The sequence below is a fragment of the Oncorhynchus nerka genome, linkage group LG27 (genome assembly GCF_034236695.1).
Source record: "Oncorhynchus nerka isolate Pitt River linkage group LG27, Oner_Uvic_2.0, whole genome shotgun sequence".
NCBI lineage: Eukaryota > Metazoa > Chordata > Actinopteri > Salmoniformes > Salmonidae > Oncorhynchus > Oncorhynchus nerka.
This window is the reverse complement of record NC_088422.1, coordinates 33,095,662-33,112,333: the sequence shown is the minus strand read 5'-3', so window position 1 is coordinate 33,112,333 and position 16,672 is coordinate 33,095,662. Positions and strand designations below refer to the sequence as shown.

General features: G+C 45.4%; 1 protein-coding gene across 2 annotated transcripts in view; it reads left to right on the top strand.

The window, feature by feature from the left end:
- The window catches only part of LOC115111617 (probable E3 ubiquitin-protein ligase HECTD4), a 68,130-nt gene that overhangs the window by 48,873 nt on the left and 2,585 nt on the right, over positions 1–16,672 (top strand). For both annotated transcript variants that reach the window (XM_029637863.2, XM_029637862.2), the window contains exons 60-74: positions 110–1,497; positions 1,614–1,821; positions 1,918–2,141; positions 2,299–2,444; positions 2,869–2,969; positions 6,664–6,787; positions 6,905–7,095; positions 7,260–7,406; positions 11,366–11,485; positions 11,573–11,728; positions 11,823–11,926; positions 12,187–12,408; positions 13,787–13,953; positions 14,150–14,345; positions 15,713–15,935. In XM_029637863.2, coding sequence (XP_029493723.2) covers positions 110–1,497; positions 1,614–1,821; positions 1,918–2,141; positions 2,299–2,444; positions 2,869–2,969; positions 6,664–6,787; positions 6,905–7,095; positions 7,260–7,406; positions 11,366–11,485; positions 11,573–11,728; positions 11,823–11,926; positions 12,187–12,408; positions 13,787–13,953; positions 14,150–14,345; positions 15,713–15,935 — 3,717 coding nt within the window. The remainder of the gene's footprint in view (positions 1–109; positions 1,498–1,613; positions 1,822–1,917; positions 2,142–2,298; positions 2,445–2,868; positions 2,970–6,663; positions 6,788–6,904; positions 7,096–7,259; positions 7,407–11,365; positions 11,486–11,572; positions 11,729–11,822; positions 11,927–12,186; positions 12,409–13,786; positions 13,954–14,149; positions 14,346–15,712; positions 15,936–16,672) is intronic.

The window sequence follows — 16,672 nt, the reverse complement described above, 5'->3', positions numbered from 1 at the left end:
CATAACCCTTGTTGTGACTAATTTTGCATCCTGTTTTGTGCTTGACAACAGGTTGGTCTCCATTTTCAAATAGTTTAATTTACCCCTCTCCCTGTCTGTGGTGTTTTAGGTGGGCTGCTGTGGACCACAGATCTGGCACCCTGCATCAAGGAACTCTCCTTCCACCTGCTGGCTGAGCACTTCCGTAAGATTCATCACCTGGAGCAGCGTAAGAGCCCTGCAGGCCTGTCCAGCTCCATCGCCCTGCTGCTCAACCCCTGCCTGGCCGTGCTCATGGCCCTGCAGACGGAGCTCCGCAAGCTGTACGACCGGGAGACCCAGGGCTGGGTGGCTGCAGGGGCCGGAGCAGGGTGCTCCTCTGGTGGTGGTGTCCTAGCCTTGGGGGCCGAGCAGAGCAGGTTCTCCACCTACTTCCACGCCCTGATGGAGGTGTGCCTGGCTGTAGCTGAGGTCACCCTCCCCCTCAATGTGGGGTGCTCAGGAGTGGGAGCTCTGTCATCCACCAGTGCCCCTAACCTCAGCGACTCCTCCTCATCCTCCTCCTCCTCCCCAGGCCAGACCCCCCAGAGCCCCAGCCTGCTCTCTAAGCGTAAGAAGGTGAAGATGAAGCGAGAGCGTGCAGCAGCAGTGGCGGCGGCCTCAGGGAAGAGGGGTTCTGCTGGAGGGGCTCGCCTGTCAGAGAGCGACAGCGCCCTGCTCAACATGGCCGGTAGTAAACCTGAGGACATGCTGTGGTTCCACCGTGGCCTCACCCTGCTCATGATCCTGCGTCACCTGGCCAACAAGGACCCCCAGGGGCTGAGTGTGACAAATGATGCTGTGACTGACGCCTGCCAGGCCCTGGTGGGACCTACCTCTCACAGCCGTCTGCTGGTTCTCTCTGGCATCCCCACCCACCTGGAGGAGGCTGTGGTGCGCAGCGCTATCCGCAGGGCCTGCAACGCCCATGGGGGGCTCTTCAAGGATGAAATCTTCATCCCCCTGCAGGAGGACGAGCCCAAAAAGTCCAAGGCAGGAGCTGGGGTGTCCACCCCTCTGGATGGCAAAGCAGCCCCCGGGCCTGAGCGTCCCTTCCCGAGCAACGAGAGCCCAGACAGCTCCAGCAGCGTGACTCCAGCCATGAGTGTCTCAGCCTCGGCCTCCACGAGCCAGACCTCCATCTGCAGCTCCTTGCAGGGGGGCGTTTCCCGCACTGCCAGTGAACTCTCTGTGGACCAGGAGCTGCTGACTGCCCCACCTCTCACCCCAGCGGCTGCAGCATCGGCTGTCCCCTCCCCACAGCAGGGTCCACTTGATCCCCACACGGTGTCCAGCCAGGAGAGCCTAGATATCTCCCTGTGCAGCACAGGGAGCCTGGGCAGTCTGGGCAGCCTGGGGGAGCCTTTGGACAGTGCAGAAACAGCCTCTGTTTCAGACGGGGGCTCCATGTACACAGTCACCTCTCTGGACAACAACGCCATCTTGGCCCGGCCCATTAAGGGCTATGCCGTCATAGAGGTGGGTCGCAAGTGCATTTTACACTGAAAATGCAATATATTGTTTATAGTTTCTTTTTTTGAGCTTTGATGGAGACAGACTTGCATGTCCTTCTGTTGTGCATATGCTGAATGTAGGTTCGCGCCCGGGCCAAAGTGGAGAAGATCCGTGCTAGCCTCTTCAACAGCAGTGATTTAATTGGCTTATCCACCCTGGAGGGTGAGGAGGAGCTGATGGAGCTGACTAATGAGGAGATCCTCACAGCCTCCAGTGTCAACCAAAGCCTGTTTGACACACAGGGTAGCTCCGCCCTCGAGGACTACTTCCTGGACAAGTCTCTCAGAGGTTGTTAGTAGTATACTCTCTACCTATGTTTAACCACCTGTACTCTACCAATACCGATTAAAGTGGTCATCATCTTTTCTCCTCCTGTGTTACCAGGGGACAAGTTGGTGCCAAGTGCGCGAGACCTACTGACGGACATCTATAAGAGTTGTGTCCACTCAGAGCAGATGCTGAGCCTCACGCCAGCCAAGCCTGTCAAAGTGTCAGACATCTACCTGAGCAAGGAGCAGATCAACTCCCAGACCCCTGGAAACCTCCTCCATGTCTTCTTCACTCACATACGGCCACCTAAGAAGGTGCTGGAGGACCAACTGACGCAGGTTGGTACACCACCCATGAGAGTGCTTGAACACACAAACTTGAAATATAGATATTATATGCTTAATTGACCCTGCCTCATCCACATGATTACACACATACTCACATCTATATGCATCTGCAGCCATGTTTGTCTGAGCATTGCTTTATGTTCCACAGATTCTGCGTAAATATGGCACCACCAAGCCCAACAAGAACAAATACAGCAAGGTGGGTAAGGAACAGCACGCAGTCAAGGTGGTGAGCACCAAGAGACCCATCACCAAACCACCCAGCAAGGAGAAGTCTGTGCTCAACAGCGTCAGGTGAATTTTAGCCCTCGCCACACACACAATGCCACCCTGAAAGCCATTTTCCTAAATAGTTTCCACCCACACTTTTAAATTAGAGGCTTTGTAATTGCAGAAAGTAATGGGTTTCAATAATTATACTCCCCCTAAGATGCTTTTCTCAACGCTTCCCACGCTCAAATGTGTTACTTAAATAGCGAGTTTTTCAAATTAACTTCTCATATTTAGGAACACAGAATTGCAATAAAGACTATACCCTGTGGTTTCTTCATCCACTTACAGAAGGAAAATGGAGAGTGATTAAAGTTGGCTTATTATGCATAATCATCATATCAAGATTCATTCAGTATGCTGCCATGTCATCCATGACATTTGTCAGTACTCATTTAGACATTTTCCATTGGCCTCTGTCCCTGACTTCTTTCCATGTCTCTATCAGGACTGCACTGAGTGAGAAGAGTGTACTGAAGCCCAAGTCCCCTGAGAAATCCAGGCCTGATGAGAAGGACACAGAGAAATCTCCTGCCAAGAAGCCTGAAGGTACTGACGCTCTGTTCCCTCTCATGTTACCTACATGTATCTCTCACTTGAGTTGATTAAAACCTGTTATGGCAAGGCGATCCCCAAGGGGAACTCCACCCCCCCCATTCAGCTGAAAAGGTGGCGCAGGGAATTCAAAAATATTCTTTAGAAATATTTAACTTTCACAGGTCCAATACAGCAAATGAAAGATAAACATCTTGTTCATCTACCCATCATGTCCGATTTTTAAAATGTTTTACAGCGAAAACGCAACATATATTTGTTAGACCACCACCAAATCAAAGGAAAAACACAGCCATTTTATTCCAGTCAAAGATAGTCACAAAAGCAGGATTCGAGATAAAATGAATCACTAACCTTTTGAAAATCTTCATCAGATGACACTCATATGACATGTTACACAATACATTTATGTTTTGTTCGATAATATGCATATTTATATCCACAAATCTCGGTTTACATTGACGCCATGTTCAGAAATGCCTCCAAAATATCCGGAGGAATTATAGAAAGCTACGCCAGATAACAGAAATACTCATCATAAACTTTGACTAAAGATGCATGTTCTACATATAATTAAAGATACACTAACTAGTTCTTAATGCAACCGCTGTGTCAGATTTTTTTTAAACGTTACAAAAAAGCCTACCATGCAATAATCTGAGACAGCGCTCAGACGTAAAAGTATTTCTCCGCCATGTTGGAGTCAAAAGAAATAAGGAAATTACATCATAAATATTCCCTTACCTTTGATGATCTTTCATCAAAATACAGTGCAAGGAGTCCTAGTTCCACAATAAATTGTTGTTTTGTTCCATAATGTCCAATACTAGTCTCCAATTAGCGGCATTTGCTAGCACTTTCAGCTCACGTGCCCAAAAGCTGACGCTGGTCCAGGACAACTCGCACGAAAACTTGAAAAATATATATTCCAGGTTGAATAAACTGGTCAAACTAAGTAGAGAATCAATCTTCAGGATGTTATTTTCATATATACCCAATAACGTTCCAACCGGACGTTTTCATCTGCAGCCAAATGGAACGACGGTGGCACCCACAGAGAAATGCGCCACAGGGGAATTGCATTCTGCCAAGACCGTGACTATTTCCCCTCCCATTCGGTCAAAGTTCACACCAGAAGCTCCATTCCAAGTTCTACTGAATGAGGACATCTAATGGAAGGCGTAGGAAGTGCTACCAGATCCATATCTTGTTTGGAAAGGAAGGGGCGATGACGTCAAATTTGACCCACATTCAGAATTTCACTTCTTGTTTGGAAGATTGCCTGCCCTATGAGTTCTGTTATACTCGCATACATAATTCAAACAGTTTTAGAAACTTCAGAGTGTTTTCTATCCAATAGTGATACTAATATGCATATATTAGCAATCTAGGACAGTGTAGGATGCAGTTCACTATGGGCAAGCAATTCATCTAAAGTGAAAATACTGCCCCCTATCCTCAACAATTAAGGGAACACCCCCCTGAAATGGACAAAAATGAATGTGAAGTCATTGGCACTGGACAAACCATATACACGGTGTCCAATACCACTCAATTCGGCGTTGTTTCGTTCAAAGTTGATTGCAAATGCCATATGGCAAATGCCAGGTGTAACACTTTAAAAATCCAACAGGTGGCGAGCGCGCTCCACCGTGGTTTTTCATATTGCAAATGCAACACAAGTCTCAACATCCAAAAGCAACATTTTGAAAAAGTGAGAAAAAAAATCAAAAACTTATCATCCCCTTAAAGTGCTTTCTGGACTGTTTTTCGAAATTCTTTCAATTTTTTAAAAACTTGTGCATAAGGCATATGTTTTGTCCATTTGCAATATGATTTCATAGGAAGTCAAAAGTCACTTTTTCTTTGGCCAAATGCTATAAGAAATTTGACGTGCTCAAAAATCCTGCAGAAATGCAAAATTGACTGGCCTGATGAACACAGGATGGCCGGGCAGTGATAGTTGTTCCTTTCCATCACTCGTTGTGTTGATTTCATCATGTCCATTTGGTGATGTTTTTTTCACTGTTGAGTCATATTGCAAGCGCACGTGCATTTGCAATATGTTTCAATGGGCATGTACCATCACGAATTTGTCATGCTCAAAAATCCTGCAGAAATGCAAAATTGACTGGCCTGATGAACTCGGGATGGCTGGGCAGTGATTCTGGTTCCTCTCCATCGCTCGTTAGGGTTGATTTCAGAATGTCACTTTGGTGATGGTAACTCACTGTTTAAACATATTGCAAATGGACAAGAGTCACCAGCAAGTCACCGTCCATCAGTCAATTAGATGTCACTCTGATACCAAACTGATACCAATTGACACCAAACCCACTTTTTCCAACTCATTTAGAAGCCAACTATCACATATTTCAGAGCAGGCCCATAATTCACAGCGCCTTCAGTTTAAAACATAATAAAAATGTAAAACACATAGTTACGTTCTAGCTGCGGGTCCAGTTCGGACATTATGTGTAGGACTATGTGAGGCGACCCCAAATCCAGAGTTTCAGCTCGATAGGTCATTCGGTGCCCGAGCAAGATCCTAATTGGAGAAAATCCACTGAAAATCCACTTTTTTCCATGCCTTGCTACGGGGTCCTTGAATGAGCTATCGGACAGAAACATTGGGGTCCGTCTCTATGGGCCGAGCCGGTTTCAATGCACCTAGTCTTGCGTCTCTGAGACTTTTCTAAATGTCGTCATTTTCGTAATGGTCCAAATGAATTGAAGTCATTGCAAATGTACGAGGCTGTTTCTCGGTCCGAGAACCTTCTAGAGCCACCTAACTCACCACGCACTATCGACCTGAGGTCTAGAACAGGTTTCAGAACTCTAGGTCTGACGGTTCTTTTTTAGCTCGAACAAAGGTAACTATTGCAGGCACTGTCTGTCTCTACGCACCCCAATGGGTCCCTCCTGCCAAGCTGTGTGTGTGTGTGATTTAGTTTTTCTTAGAAATTTTATGGGAGTCATGACTGATTTACAGTTCATGGGGGGGTTGCCTAATCACACATATGAAGCTTTGAAAAGGTCTGACCATTTTAACCCTTCAAAACAGCCACTATGACACCATTTAAGGCACTTCCGGTTGGCACAGGAAGCTATAAATAAACTCATATCCAGATTGGGGTATGCCCCAAAAATTATTGCTCTATTTTCATTTTGGACCTTTAATCCCAGAAAAATGGCCATAACTCAAAAACGTTGAGGCCTAGACGCCATCTTGTTCGGGGCCAACTGCCCATTATGCCAAACCTACGCTCACCAAGTTTCGTCTTTGAAGTCTTTTCCGTTTTGGAGATAAGGCCACGTCGTGATTCGTTATGTTTTGTACATTTGCAATATGATTCCATTCGCCCTCTTGTGGGATTTATCGGGACAGCGGAAAAATGACCAAAACTTGATTATTTTATCAAACGGAAACCGAATGTCCGAGAGTTTGTTTGTTGACTTCCCGGTAGATCCGGCACGGCCTGACACCGTCCGCGAATTTTACAAACGTTTTCGGACGTCTGGTAAGGGACCGTACATTTGCAATATGGACTTTCTCACTAACCATATGGCGAATGTCAAAATGTTCCCTTAAGGTATGTTAAGATTTCCCTCAAGTTATAATATAGATGTGCAAATTCATTTATTTATATATTTCTTATCTCCTCCCTCGCCCCTCTCTCTGACATAGTCCCAGAGGAGAAGTACCTGACTCTGGAGGGATTCCATAAGTTTGCTGTGGACCGGGCCAAGCAGGACATCCGTAGCGTGTGGAGGGCCATTCTGGCCTGCGGTTACGACCTCCACTTTGAAAGGTGAGCTTGGTGACACCCCCCCCCCCCCCCCCAAGTCAGCTGGGGTAAGATTAAGACATATGTATGAAGAGGGTCTTTTCATATCTAGTGGCTGTTCCCCTTCTCTTCTGTTTTCAGGTGTACTTGTATAGACACGCGTCACGCCCAGAAGGCCTGTAGGAGGTGGAGTCTGGAGATGGACGTAGCATTGGTTCAGTACATCAACAGGCTGTGTGGTCACCTGGCCATCACACCTGCCAGGCTGCACCCCCACGAGGCCTACCTGGACCCCAGTGACATCGCTGATCCACACGTGGCCTGTCTCCTCAGTATGTGACCTACTCACTGACAGACTGCGTCATCAGTTTACATGTTTGTATGGTATCGAATGTCAGTAAACGAGATTGTGAGTGTGTGTGTTTACATGGTTAGTGGGTGGGTGGGTATGTGTGTTGCTGTGTTCACATTTCCCTTCTCTCTGATGTGTGTGTAGATGTGCCTGTGGAGAGCTTGCGTCTACGCTTTGCTCTACTGCAGTCTCTCAACAACACCCTGGAGAGTTTCTTCCTGCCCCTGGTGGAGCTGAGACAAACACACACCTACCAGAACAGCATCGCAGCACTGCTCTGTGGGGCCAAAGGTGACACACACACATAAGAATAACTTCTCAGCACAGCTTTGTCAGGTCGAAGGCACACAGTGTTCTGTATGTGGGTCATTAAGGACTGGTTTTGTATCAGGGCATTGACCTGTTGATAAATCTTTAAAACGTTTTACATTGTGACTGCCTCTGGGGGTCTAGGTGGGGCATATGAACTAGAGGTCTTCATGGGTCCAAAAAGTTCCAAAATGGATCCGTAGCTTTCCCACCATACCCATAAATAAATAAATAAAGTTAAATGTAGAGCTGTTCCAAATGGACCCGAGGACAGTCCGACATGTTCCGAAAAGGACCACAGAAAACAGACCCGTGCTTGTTCGGCTCTGAGAGTAGAAAAAGTGTGAGAAAGAAACCTCCAACTGGGTGCTGCCAGCGCCATCAATAAAAAAAAATGATATTGGCCAAAATATCCATAGTTAATTGTCTTTAAAAAATACTTGTTTCGATGTGTACCATATTAAAAACTTTAGTCTAATTGTTTTTTTTCCTAAAACAATCATTGTTCAGCTGTCAGAGATCTGACCACTAAATGCATCAGGGCATTAACCCTCTAGTGTCTAAGCCGGGGGAGGGGGGTCTAAGCGAACATGGAATTGTTTTAAGATGGTCATACCAAGGATTATTTAGCTATTTAATTTAGAATTTTAAGACTCACTAAGGTCTAAAAAAAATATATATATTTAAAACAAATATTGGATGAAACATTGAATTTGGCATTACTGCTATTAGCTAACATAAACACATTGAATAACAGATTAACTACAACAGATAGTCCCCCCCAAAATCTAAAGGAAGTTTGTTCTGATGTGTATGCCATATATCTAAGAGAAATATCCCCATATTTTAGACTCTAAACTATCTCCATATATACTTCCATAATTACTTTAAACTGGTACTGGGGACCTTCAGACGAGTCTTGTGAGGCATGTGGGCGTCCTAGAGAATACAATTGTGTTTGAGAGTCTCGTTTTTCAATCCAAACTTTCAATAGTCCAAACTGTTTGGACGCTACATGCGATTTTGTGAGAAGACCGATTTTCGTAGATGTCTCAAGGTCTGACACACCGCTCTACAGTTGCTCTGCCACCTTTCACCGCAGATGCGGAAGGTCGATATCGGTGGATGCGGTTTATTGAGACGCAGGCCCATGCAAAAAATAACATACCTCTAGCTTAAACAGACAGATTTTGATGGGTATTTTTTATGTTAGTTAGATTTTCGCGGGGGCTAAGGGTTAAGGGAGACATGCTTACGCATAGCCCTAGAGCGACTGAAATACAGATGGAGATATGCCAGCGCTATGTTCCCGACATCGACAGATTTCTTTATACTTTTCAGATATGCTACTACTGCTGTACATACAGTGCCTTCCGAAACTATTTAGACCCCTTGAGTTTTTCCACATTTTTGTTACGTTAGACTTACTCTAAAATGGAATAAATTTAAATTAAAATCCTCGTTAATCTACACACAATAACCCATAATGACAAAGCGAAAACAGGTTTCAATTATTTTTTGCAATTGTATGCAAAAAAATACAAAAAATTAAATACCTTATTTACATAAGTATTCAGACCCTTTGCAATGAGACTCGGAATTGAGCTCCGGTGCATCCTGTTTCCATTGATCATCCTTGATGTTTCTACAACTTGGAGTCCACCTGTAGTTGTTTCAATTGATATGACATGATTCGGAAACGCACACACCTGTCTATATAAGGTCTCACAGTTGACAGTGCATGTTAGAGCAAAAACCAAGCCATGAGGTCGAAGGAATTGTCCGTAGAACTCCGAGACAGGATTGTGTCGAGGCACAGATCTGGGGAAGGGTACCAAAACATTTCTGCAGCATTGAAGGTCCTCAAGAACACAGTGGCATCCATCATTCTTAAATAGAAGAAGTTTAGAACTACAAAGACTCTTCCTGAAGCTGGCCGCCCGGCCAAACTGAGCAATCGAGGGAGAAGGACCTTGTTGAGAGAGGTGACCAAGAACCCGATAGTCACTCTGGCAGAGCTCTAGCGTTCCTCTGTGGAGATGGGAGAACCTTCCAGAAGGACAACAATCTCTGCAGCACTCCGCCATTCAAGCCTTTATGGTAGAGTACAGTACGCCAGACGGAAGCCACTCTTCAGTAAAAGGCACATGAAAGCCCGCTTTTGTTTGCCAAAAGGTACCTAAAGACTCTGACCATGAAGCATGGTGGTGGCAGCATTATGCTGTGGGGATGTTTTTCAGCGGCTGGGACTGGGAGAGTAGTCGGGATCGAGGAAAAGATGAACGAAGCAAAGTACAGAGATTCTTAATGAAAACCGCTCAGGGCCTCAGACTGGGGTGAAGTTTCACCTTCAACAGGACAACGACCCTAAGCTCACAGCCAACACGAGCCAGGAGTGGTTTTGGGACAGGTGTGCCAAGCGTTTAGTGTCATACATACCCAAGAAGACTTGAGGATGTAATCGCTGCTAAAGGTGCTTCAACAGTAAAAGGTCTGAATAATTATGCAAGTGTAATATTGTAGTAAATTAGCAAATATTTCTAAAAACCTGTTTTTGCTTTGTCATTATGGGGTATTCTGTGTAGATTGATGAGGGGGAAAAAACTATTTAGTACATTTTAGAATAAGGCTATAACCTAACAAAATATGGAAAACGTCAAGGGGTCCAAAGAGCATTATCTTGTTAGATTAAAGGAAACTGTCAGAGTCAGTTGGAGTGCTGTTGCGCACGCATTGCCTTCACAGGCCTGCAGTAGCTAAGGCTAATGATAGCCATAGCACACCAAACCTTCACCAAGTGTCTTAACTATATATAATACGAACAGGTTATTTTATTGTGGCATTCAATTAAGTTTAGCATCTTTTGGTTTTTCCTTTTCATGGTTTGAATCCGAGTAGCATAGTGGGCCTACTGGTAATTCTATTATATTGCGGCAAACACATTACAACTGGAACTTAATTTGGCCAACATGTCTCAACAGAATAAAACCTTCAAAAAAGTTTTAACAGGCTAGGCCTATATTGCGGCTATAACCAACAACTGCGATTGCTTACTGTAGGCCTACCTAACAAATGACAGCAATAGGCTACTACTACTTATTTTACAACAAGCCTGCTTTTAACCTTGAACTAAATACAAAGCTCAAAATTAAAAAGACAGAACATGATTTAGCCAACGAAAATGTCTCAGCAAAATGAAACAAAACACTTTTTGCGTAGGCTATTTAGAGAACTGGTTTAGATGATTAAATAGGCCTATAATAATAATGATTTACAATGATGATGATGATAGTAATGACTAAACATTTGACAATAAATAAGAAAATAAATAAAAGGTAGAAAATTGCATCAAACCTGAATTGCGAGTTGTGCACAGTCCATTTGGCCGCAGCAATATTCTTCTCATCTTTGTCCACTACAATATTAAAACGTCCCCGAGGACATTCCCCTTGTCGGTTTCTTTTCACTCTACTCTTTCTTCTCTAACTTTTGGTTTTACATCAATGAAAAAGCACTTGGCAATCAACAGTAGCCTAGGCCAAGGCCCCTTTTAGTCTTCTTTCTATCCCCCCCAGCAGTAGGCACACATGAGGTGAGCATCCGGAACCAGTTTCAGCTGGGCATAAGCTATATGTTTTATTGAATTACAATTGACTGACACTGATAATAAGGCAGTTCTCATCACACAAACACTAAATTAACAGAGTACAGGGCCAATTGGGTCCAGTTGTTAAATCAATTTGATTTGCACATACCCGAGGCTCATGGTAATTATATCAGACCAAATACGAGACAAAATTCTGAATTTATGACCCGGACCTGCTCTGGTCTTGGGTCGGATCTCTGAATTTCGTGTTTGTTTAAACCTTGAATATCTAATATGAACTGGATTAAAGCTTGCTTACCTTCCACCATTCTACCTCCACCCTATCTCTATGCAGGATTGGTGTTCTATGATACCAAAGTGATAGTGATGAACCAGGTGCTGAACGCCACAGTACAGCGGACTGCAGACCACGCTGCCCCCGAGATCACACTGGACCCCCTGGAGATTGTAGGAGGTGAGCTCATAGTGCAAGAGTCCTGTTTTACGTTCATTCACGTTATGCCCTCTACTTTGTGTGTTGATGGTGTGTGTGCTTCTCCAGGAGAGATCCCTTCGTCAGAGAACACCTACTTCTGCCAGGCGGCACGCCAGCTGGCCTGTGTGCCCTCGTCCCAGCTGTGTGTGAAGCTGGCCAGCGGAGGAGACCCCACCTATGCCTTCAACATCCGCTTCACTGGAGAGGAGGTTCACGGCACCAGTTAGTATTAACCTTCTTCCCCTAACTTTGTCCGCTTGGATCAGACTGCAGGTGAAACATTGTCTGTTGATCCCTGACCTCTGTGTCTCCCCAGGCGGCTCTTTCCGTCATTTCTTATGGCAAGTGTGTAAGGAACTCCAGAGCTCTGCCCTCTCCCTGCTGCTCCCCTGTCCCAGTGTAGCAGCCAACCGCAACAAGGTACTGTAGTGACACGCCAATCTGCCTTCTCCCTCAGTATGCCCTGGTTGCAGCACCATTTTAACACCAGGGAGAAAATAATGTCCAAATAGTTTGTGTACATTTGTATTAATCCTGCTCGCCACAGTATATACTAGGAGTATGAACCATGTCTAGATTGCAAACCAGTTGAGCACTGCATGGGCAATGATCACAGCTTTACTGATAGGCTAGAAGGGTCTAACTTGATTGTGGTGCTTTTGTGCCGATTTGTTCCAAAGGGGAAGTATATTCTGACGCCCTGTCCGATCAGCTATGCGGAGGAGCAGCTGCTGCACTTCTTTGGCCAGCTGTTGGGCATCGCCATCCGAGCAGACGTGCCCCTGCCCCTGGACCTGCTGGGCTCCTTCTGGAAGGGCCTGGTGGGTGAGCCCCTGGACCCAGAGCAGGACCTGCAGGAGGCCGATCTGCTCACATACAACTACGTCAAGAAGATTGAGAGTGTAAGAGACAGTCGTCATATAGACAGTCATATGGGCAGTGTCATTGATACGTGTAATGTAGTGACTCCTCTTTCTGGAAAAAGGACAGGTGATTTTGAAAGCTCTGACCAGAAACAAATCAAATGTATTTATATAGCCCTTCGTACATCAGCTGATATCTCAAAGTGCTGTACAGAAACCCAGCCTAAAACCCCAAACAGCAAGCAATGCAGGTGTTGAAGCACGTTGGCTAGGAAAGGCCAAAACCTAGGAAGAAACCTAGAGGAACCAGGCTATGAGGGGTGGCCAGTCCTCTTCTGGCTGTGCCAGGTGGAGATTATAACAGAACATGGCCAATATGTTCAAATGTTCATAAATGACCAGCATGGTCAAATAATAGGTCTGGGACAGGTAGCACATCCGGTGAACTGGTCAGGATTCCATAGCTGCAGGCAGAACAGTTGAAACTGGAGCAGCAGCACGGCCAGGTGGACTGGGGACAGCAAGGAGTCATCATGCCAGGTAGTCCTGAGGCATGGTCCTAGGGCTCAGGTCCTCCGAGAGAGAGGAAGAGAGAATTAGAGAGAGCATACTTAAATTCACACAGGACACCGGATAAGACAGGAGAAGTACTCCAGTTATAACAAACTGACCCTAGCCCCCCGACACAAACTACTGCAGCATAAATACTGGAGGCTGAGACAGGAGGGGTCAGGAGACACTGTGGCCCCATCCGATGATACCCCCGGACAGGGCCAAACAGGAAGGATATAACCCCACCCACTTTGCCAAAGCACAGCCCCCACACCACTAGAGGGATATCTTCAACCACCAACTTACCATCCTGAGACAAGGCCGAGTATAGTCCACAAAGATCCCCGCCACGGAACAACCCAAGGGGGGGCGCCAACCCAGACAGGAAGATCACATCAGTGACTCTACCCACTCAAGTGACTCACCCCTCCTAGGGACGGCATGAAAGAGCACCAGTAAGCCAGTGACTCAGCCCCTGCAATAGGATTAGAGTCAGAGAATCCCAGTGGAAAGAGGGGAACCGGCCAGGCAGAGACCGCAAGGGCGGTTTGTTGCGCCAGAGCCTTTCCGTTCACCTTCACACTCCTGGGCCAGACGACACTCCATCATATGACCCACTGAAGAGATTAGTCTTCATATAATCATCTAAACAACTAATCAGAACTGGTGAAGCAGGTTTTCCATGGTTCAGCAAGTAGCTAGCCTATTGACCAATCCCTTTCTACTGTAACTCTATACTGTCCCTACGGTCACTGCTTTCTACAGTTCACATCCAGACTGTAGTTTCTCCATTCCACTGTCCCCTCTTGTCCCCAAGGTCAGTGTTCCATTGACCTCTACACATCCCTTGCCCTCTGCCCCCCAGGTGAGTGAGGAGGATGATCTGGAGGCCCTGTGTGCAGAGATCTCGTCCCAGCACCACTCAGGAGAAAGCCCCGACTCCCCCAGCCGGCCCTGCTGCACCTTCACCTACATCACCATGACCGGAGAGGAGGTGGAGCTGTGCCAAGGGGGACACAACCTCAGTGTCAGGTACAGGGACATTCTGCCTCTATGGCCAGGCGATTTGTTCAGTTCACATGGGTCTCTGTTGATGTACTATGATTCCATTTACCCATCAGTTCTTCTCTAAAAATAATTTTGCTCATGTAGTCTAGAGTACTTTCTGACTTTGACAGAATGTGTTATCTCTGTTTAACCTCTACACTGTGTGTGTGTGTGTGTGTAGCTGGGAGAATAAGGATGTGTATGCGCGAGCAGTGCGGGGCCTGCGTCTGCAGGAGCTTCAGAATGTGGAGTGTATGACAGCGGTGCGAGCGGGCCTGGGCTCCATCATCCCCCTGCAGCTCCTCACCATGCTCAGCCCCCTGGAGGTGGAGCTACGAACCTGTGGCCTGCCCTACATCAACCTGGAGTTCCTCAAGGTAGCTGACGCATATACCTGCCACCTCAAACCTGCTGTACACACCCCCTTCTGAAACCCTAGGACGCTCCAATCAACACTCCACTGCCCTCATCCTTATCCACCAGTAAGAAGTAATAGTCACAGCCAGGGCTCTAAAGTGCGACCAATTTGGTTGCGTATGTGACAAAATATTTTGCTGTGCGACCTGTAGTTTTATTTTGGGACGCCAGTGCGACTTACAGAAAGTCCCCCAAAAATTCAATGCGTAACTATTTTTGGCCGCAACACTCTTCTCTAAACTGCTAAAAAAAGACAGGCTGCCTCCCATGGCTGCTTGCTTCCAGTTCCCGGGCCACACACCTGAGCCCCGCCCCATGGCAGTCAAGCAGCCAGCACAGTTACTCCTTACTGTTTGTTTTCTAAACATGTTGTCAATTCATGCAATCAGTATATTTTGACAAAACAAGAATGATGCTGCTTTCCAAGTTGCTTCTAAATATGAATCTACCTGTTTTCTCTATCTCTGTTAGTTGGCATGTGCCTAAAATGATACTAATAACAAATGCTTATTGCTAACTAGCTTTTGGCTAACTAAATGCCATTTAGATAAATGTACTAGCTAGTGCAAAGCAAATGTTACCTCTAATACAGGTTGCTACCGGTGGTGGTGTAGATCAGTGTGGTGGTGTAGATCAGTGTGGTGGTGTAGATCAGTGTGTTTGTGCAACGGCATGTTCTGAATCTGATAGATTATTCTAAAATGTTTGTCTAAATGCAAAATCTATTCAAATGTGTTTAGAGCCCCCTGGAAACACTGACCAACACTTTGGTTCCTACCCTCCTATCTGGCTTTTTCATTTGTTGTCATGCCAAACAACACCAACCATAGAATTAGAATAAGCATTCTATTTCTATGATTTCAACAGTTCACCCAAGTGTTTTGATCTATATCGCAAATCAAAGCGCAAGATTTGGTTAAAAAAATCTGTTCTATTGTTTTTGCCCATATCGTGCAGTGCTGGTAACTTTTACAAGTATATGCAAACTTTTGGTGGCACAGAAAGAAAGAAAAATGTATATTTTCCTCAGGAGATGTGCTTTAAAAGTAAGCAGGATTCATATAGGCCCAATGTCGGCTATATCTCAATCAATTTAAAAAAAAAAAAGACTTTTCTGGTGCTCCTACATTTTGTGGTGCTCCTAACTTCTCTAAGTTAGGAGCACCAGTGCTACAATTATTTGTATTTTTTTTTACCCTGGTCTCGGTATAGATTAATGCGAAGAAATCACTATATTTTTGGACGGCAGTAATAGTGAATGTCTTTACCTAGGAGAGTCTCATCATTGGCCCTTTTGCCTGAACCCCTGTTATCTCTCTCTCCGTAGGCCCACACCATGTACCAGGTGGGTCTGATGGAGACAGACCAGCACATTGAGTTCTTCTGGATGGCCCTGGAGATGTTCACCCAGGAGGAGCTCTGCAAGTTCATAAAGTTTGCCTGCAACCAGGAGCGCATCCCCTTTACCTGCCCCTGCAAGGACGGGGGCCCGGACACCGCCCACGTACCCCCCTACCCCATGAAGATCGCCCCTTCGGACGGGGCAGCAGGTAAGTGCTGGGAAAAGTCTGTGTGTGTGTGTCATAGAGAGATACAAGTCGGTCACTCGTGTTGCTATTTGTTGTCTTCAAACCTTGGAATTATTGAACATTTTGTTTGCTATTTTTTAGCCTTCCTGGATTTATTATGTCTGGAAATTAGTAGGGGTTGTTCTATGGGGAGAAGATACAGAGCGGTTTTCTTAAAACAAATTACCTCACAACTCTGCTGTGTGTATTAGGTCTACTGTATAGACTTCAAGTAAGGGAACTGTTTATCGGCTTGTAGTTTATCAGGCTCCAATGAAGATTTTTGGAACTGTTAAAGGACTTTTTTACCCCACATTTTGGACACGACTCCCAAAAACATTTTACACCAAGTCAGACTCCAATCACAGCAGTATGAACTGCACATTTAGATTAGACCACATGTAGCTTCTGGGTTAGGGGCGGGTTTGTCCGGGGTAGGCTGTCATTGTAAATAAGAATTTGTTCTTAACTGACTTGCTTAGTTAAGTAAAGGTTGAATAAAAAATGAATGATTAGAGGTATGGGCCATTATTGACATGGAGAACATGGGATTGATAGAAAATAACGTTCTAGACTACATAATACTCTGCAGATTAATTTGAACATGGTAGAAGTGCACTTGAGATGTTACATTTGTTAAAGGTTATATTATTAATTAATAATATATATATATATTATTATTATTATTATATATTATATGTGACATTTCCACCTGCAAA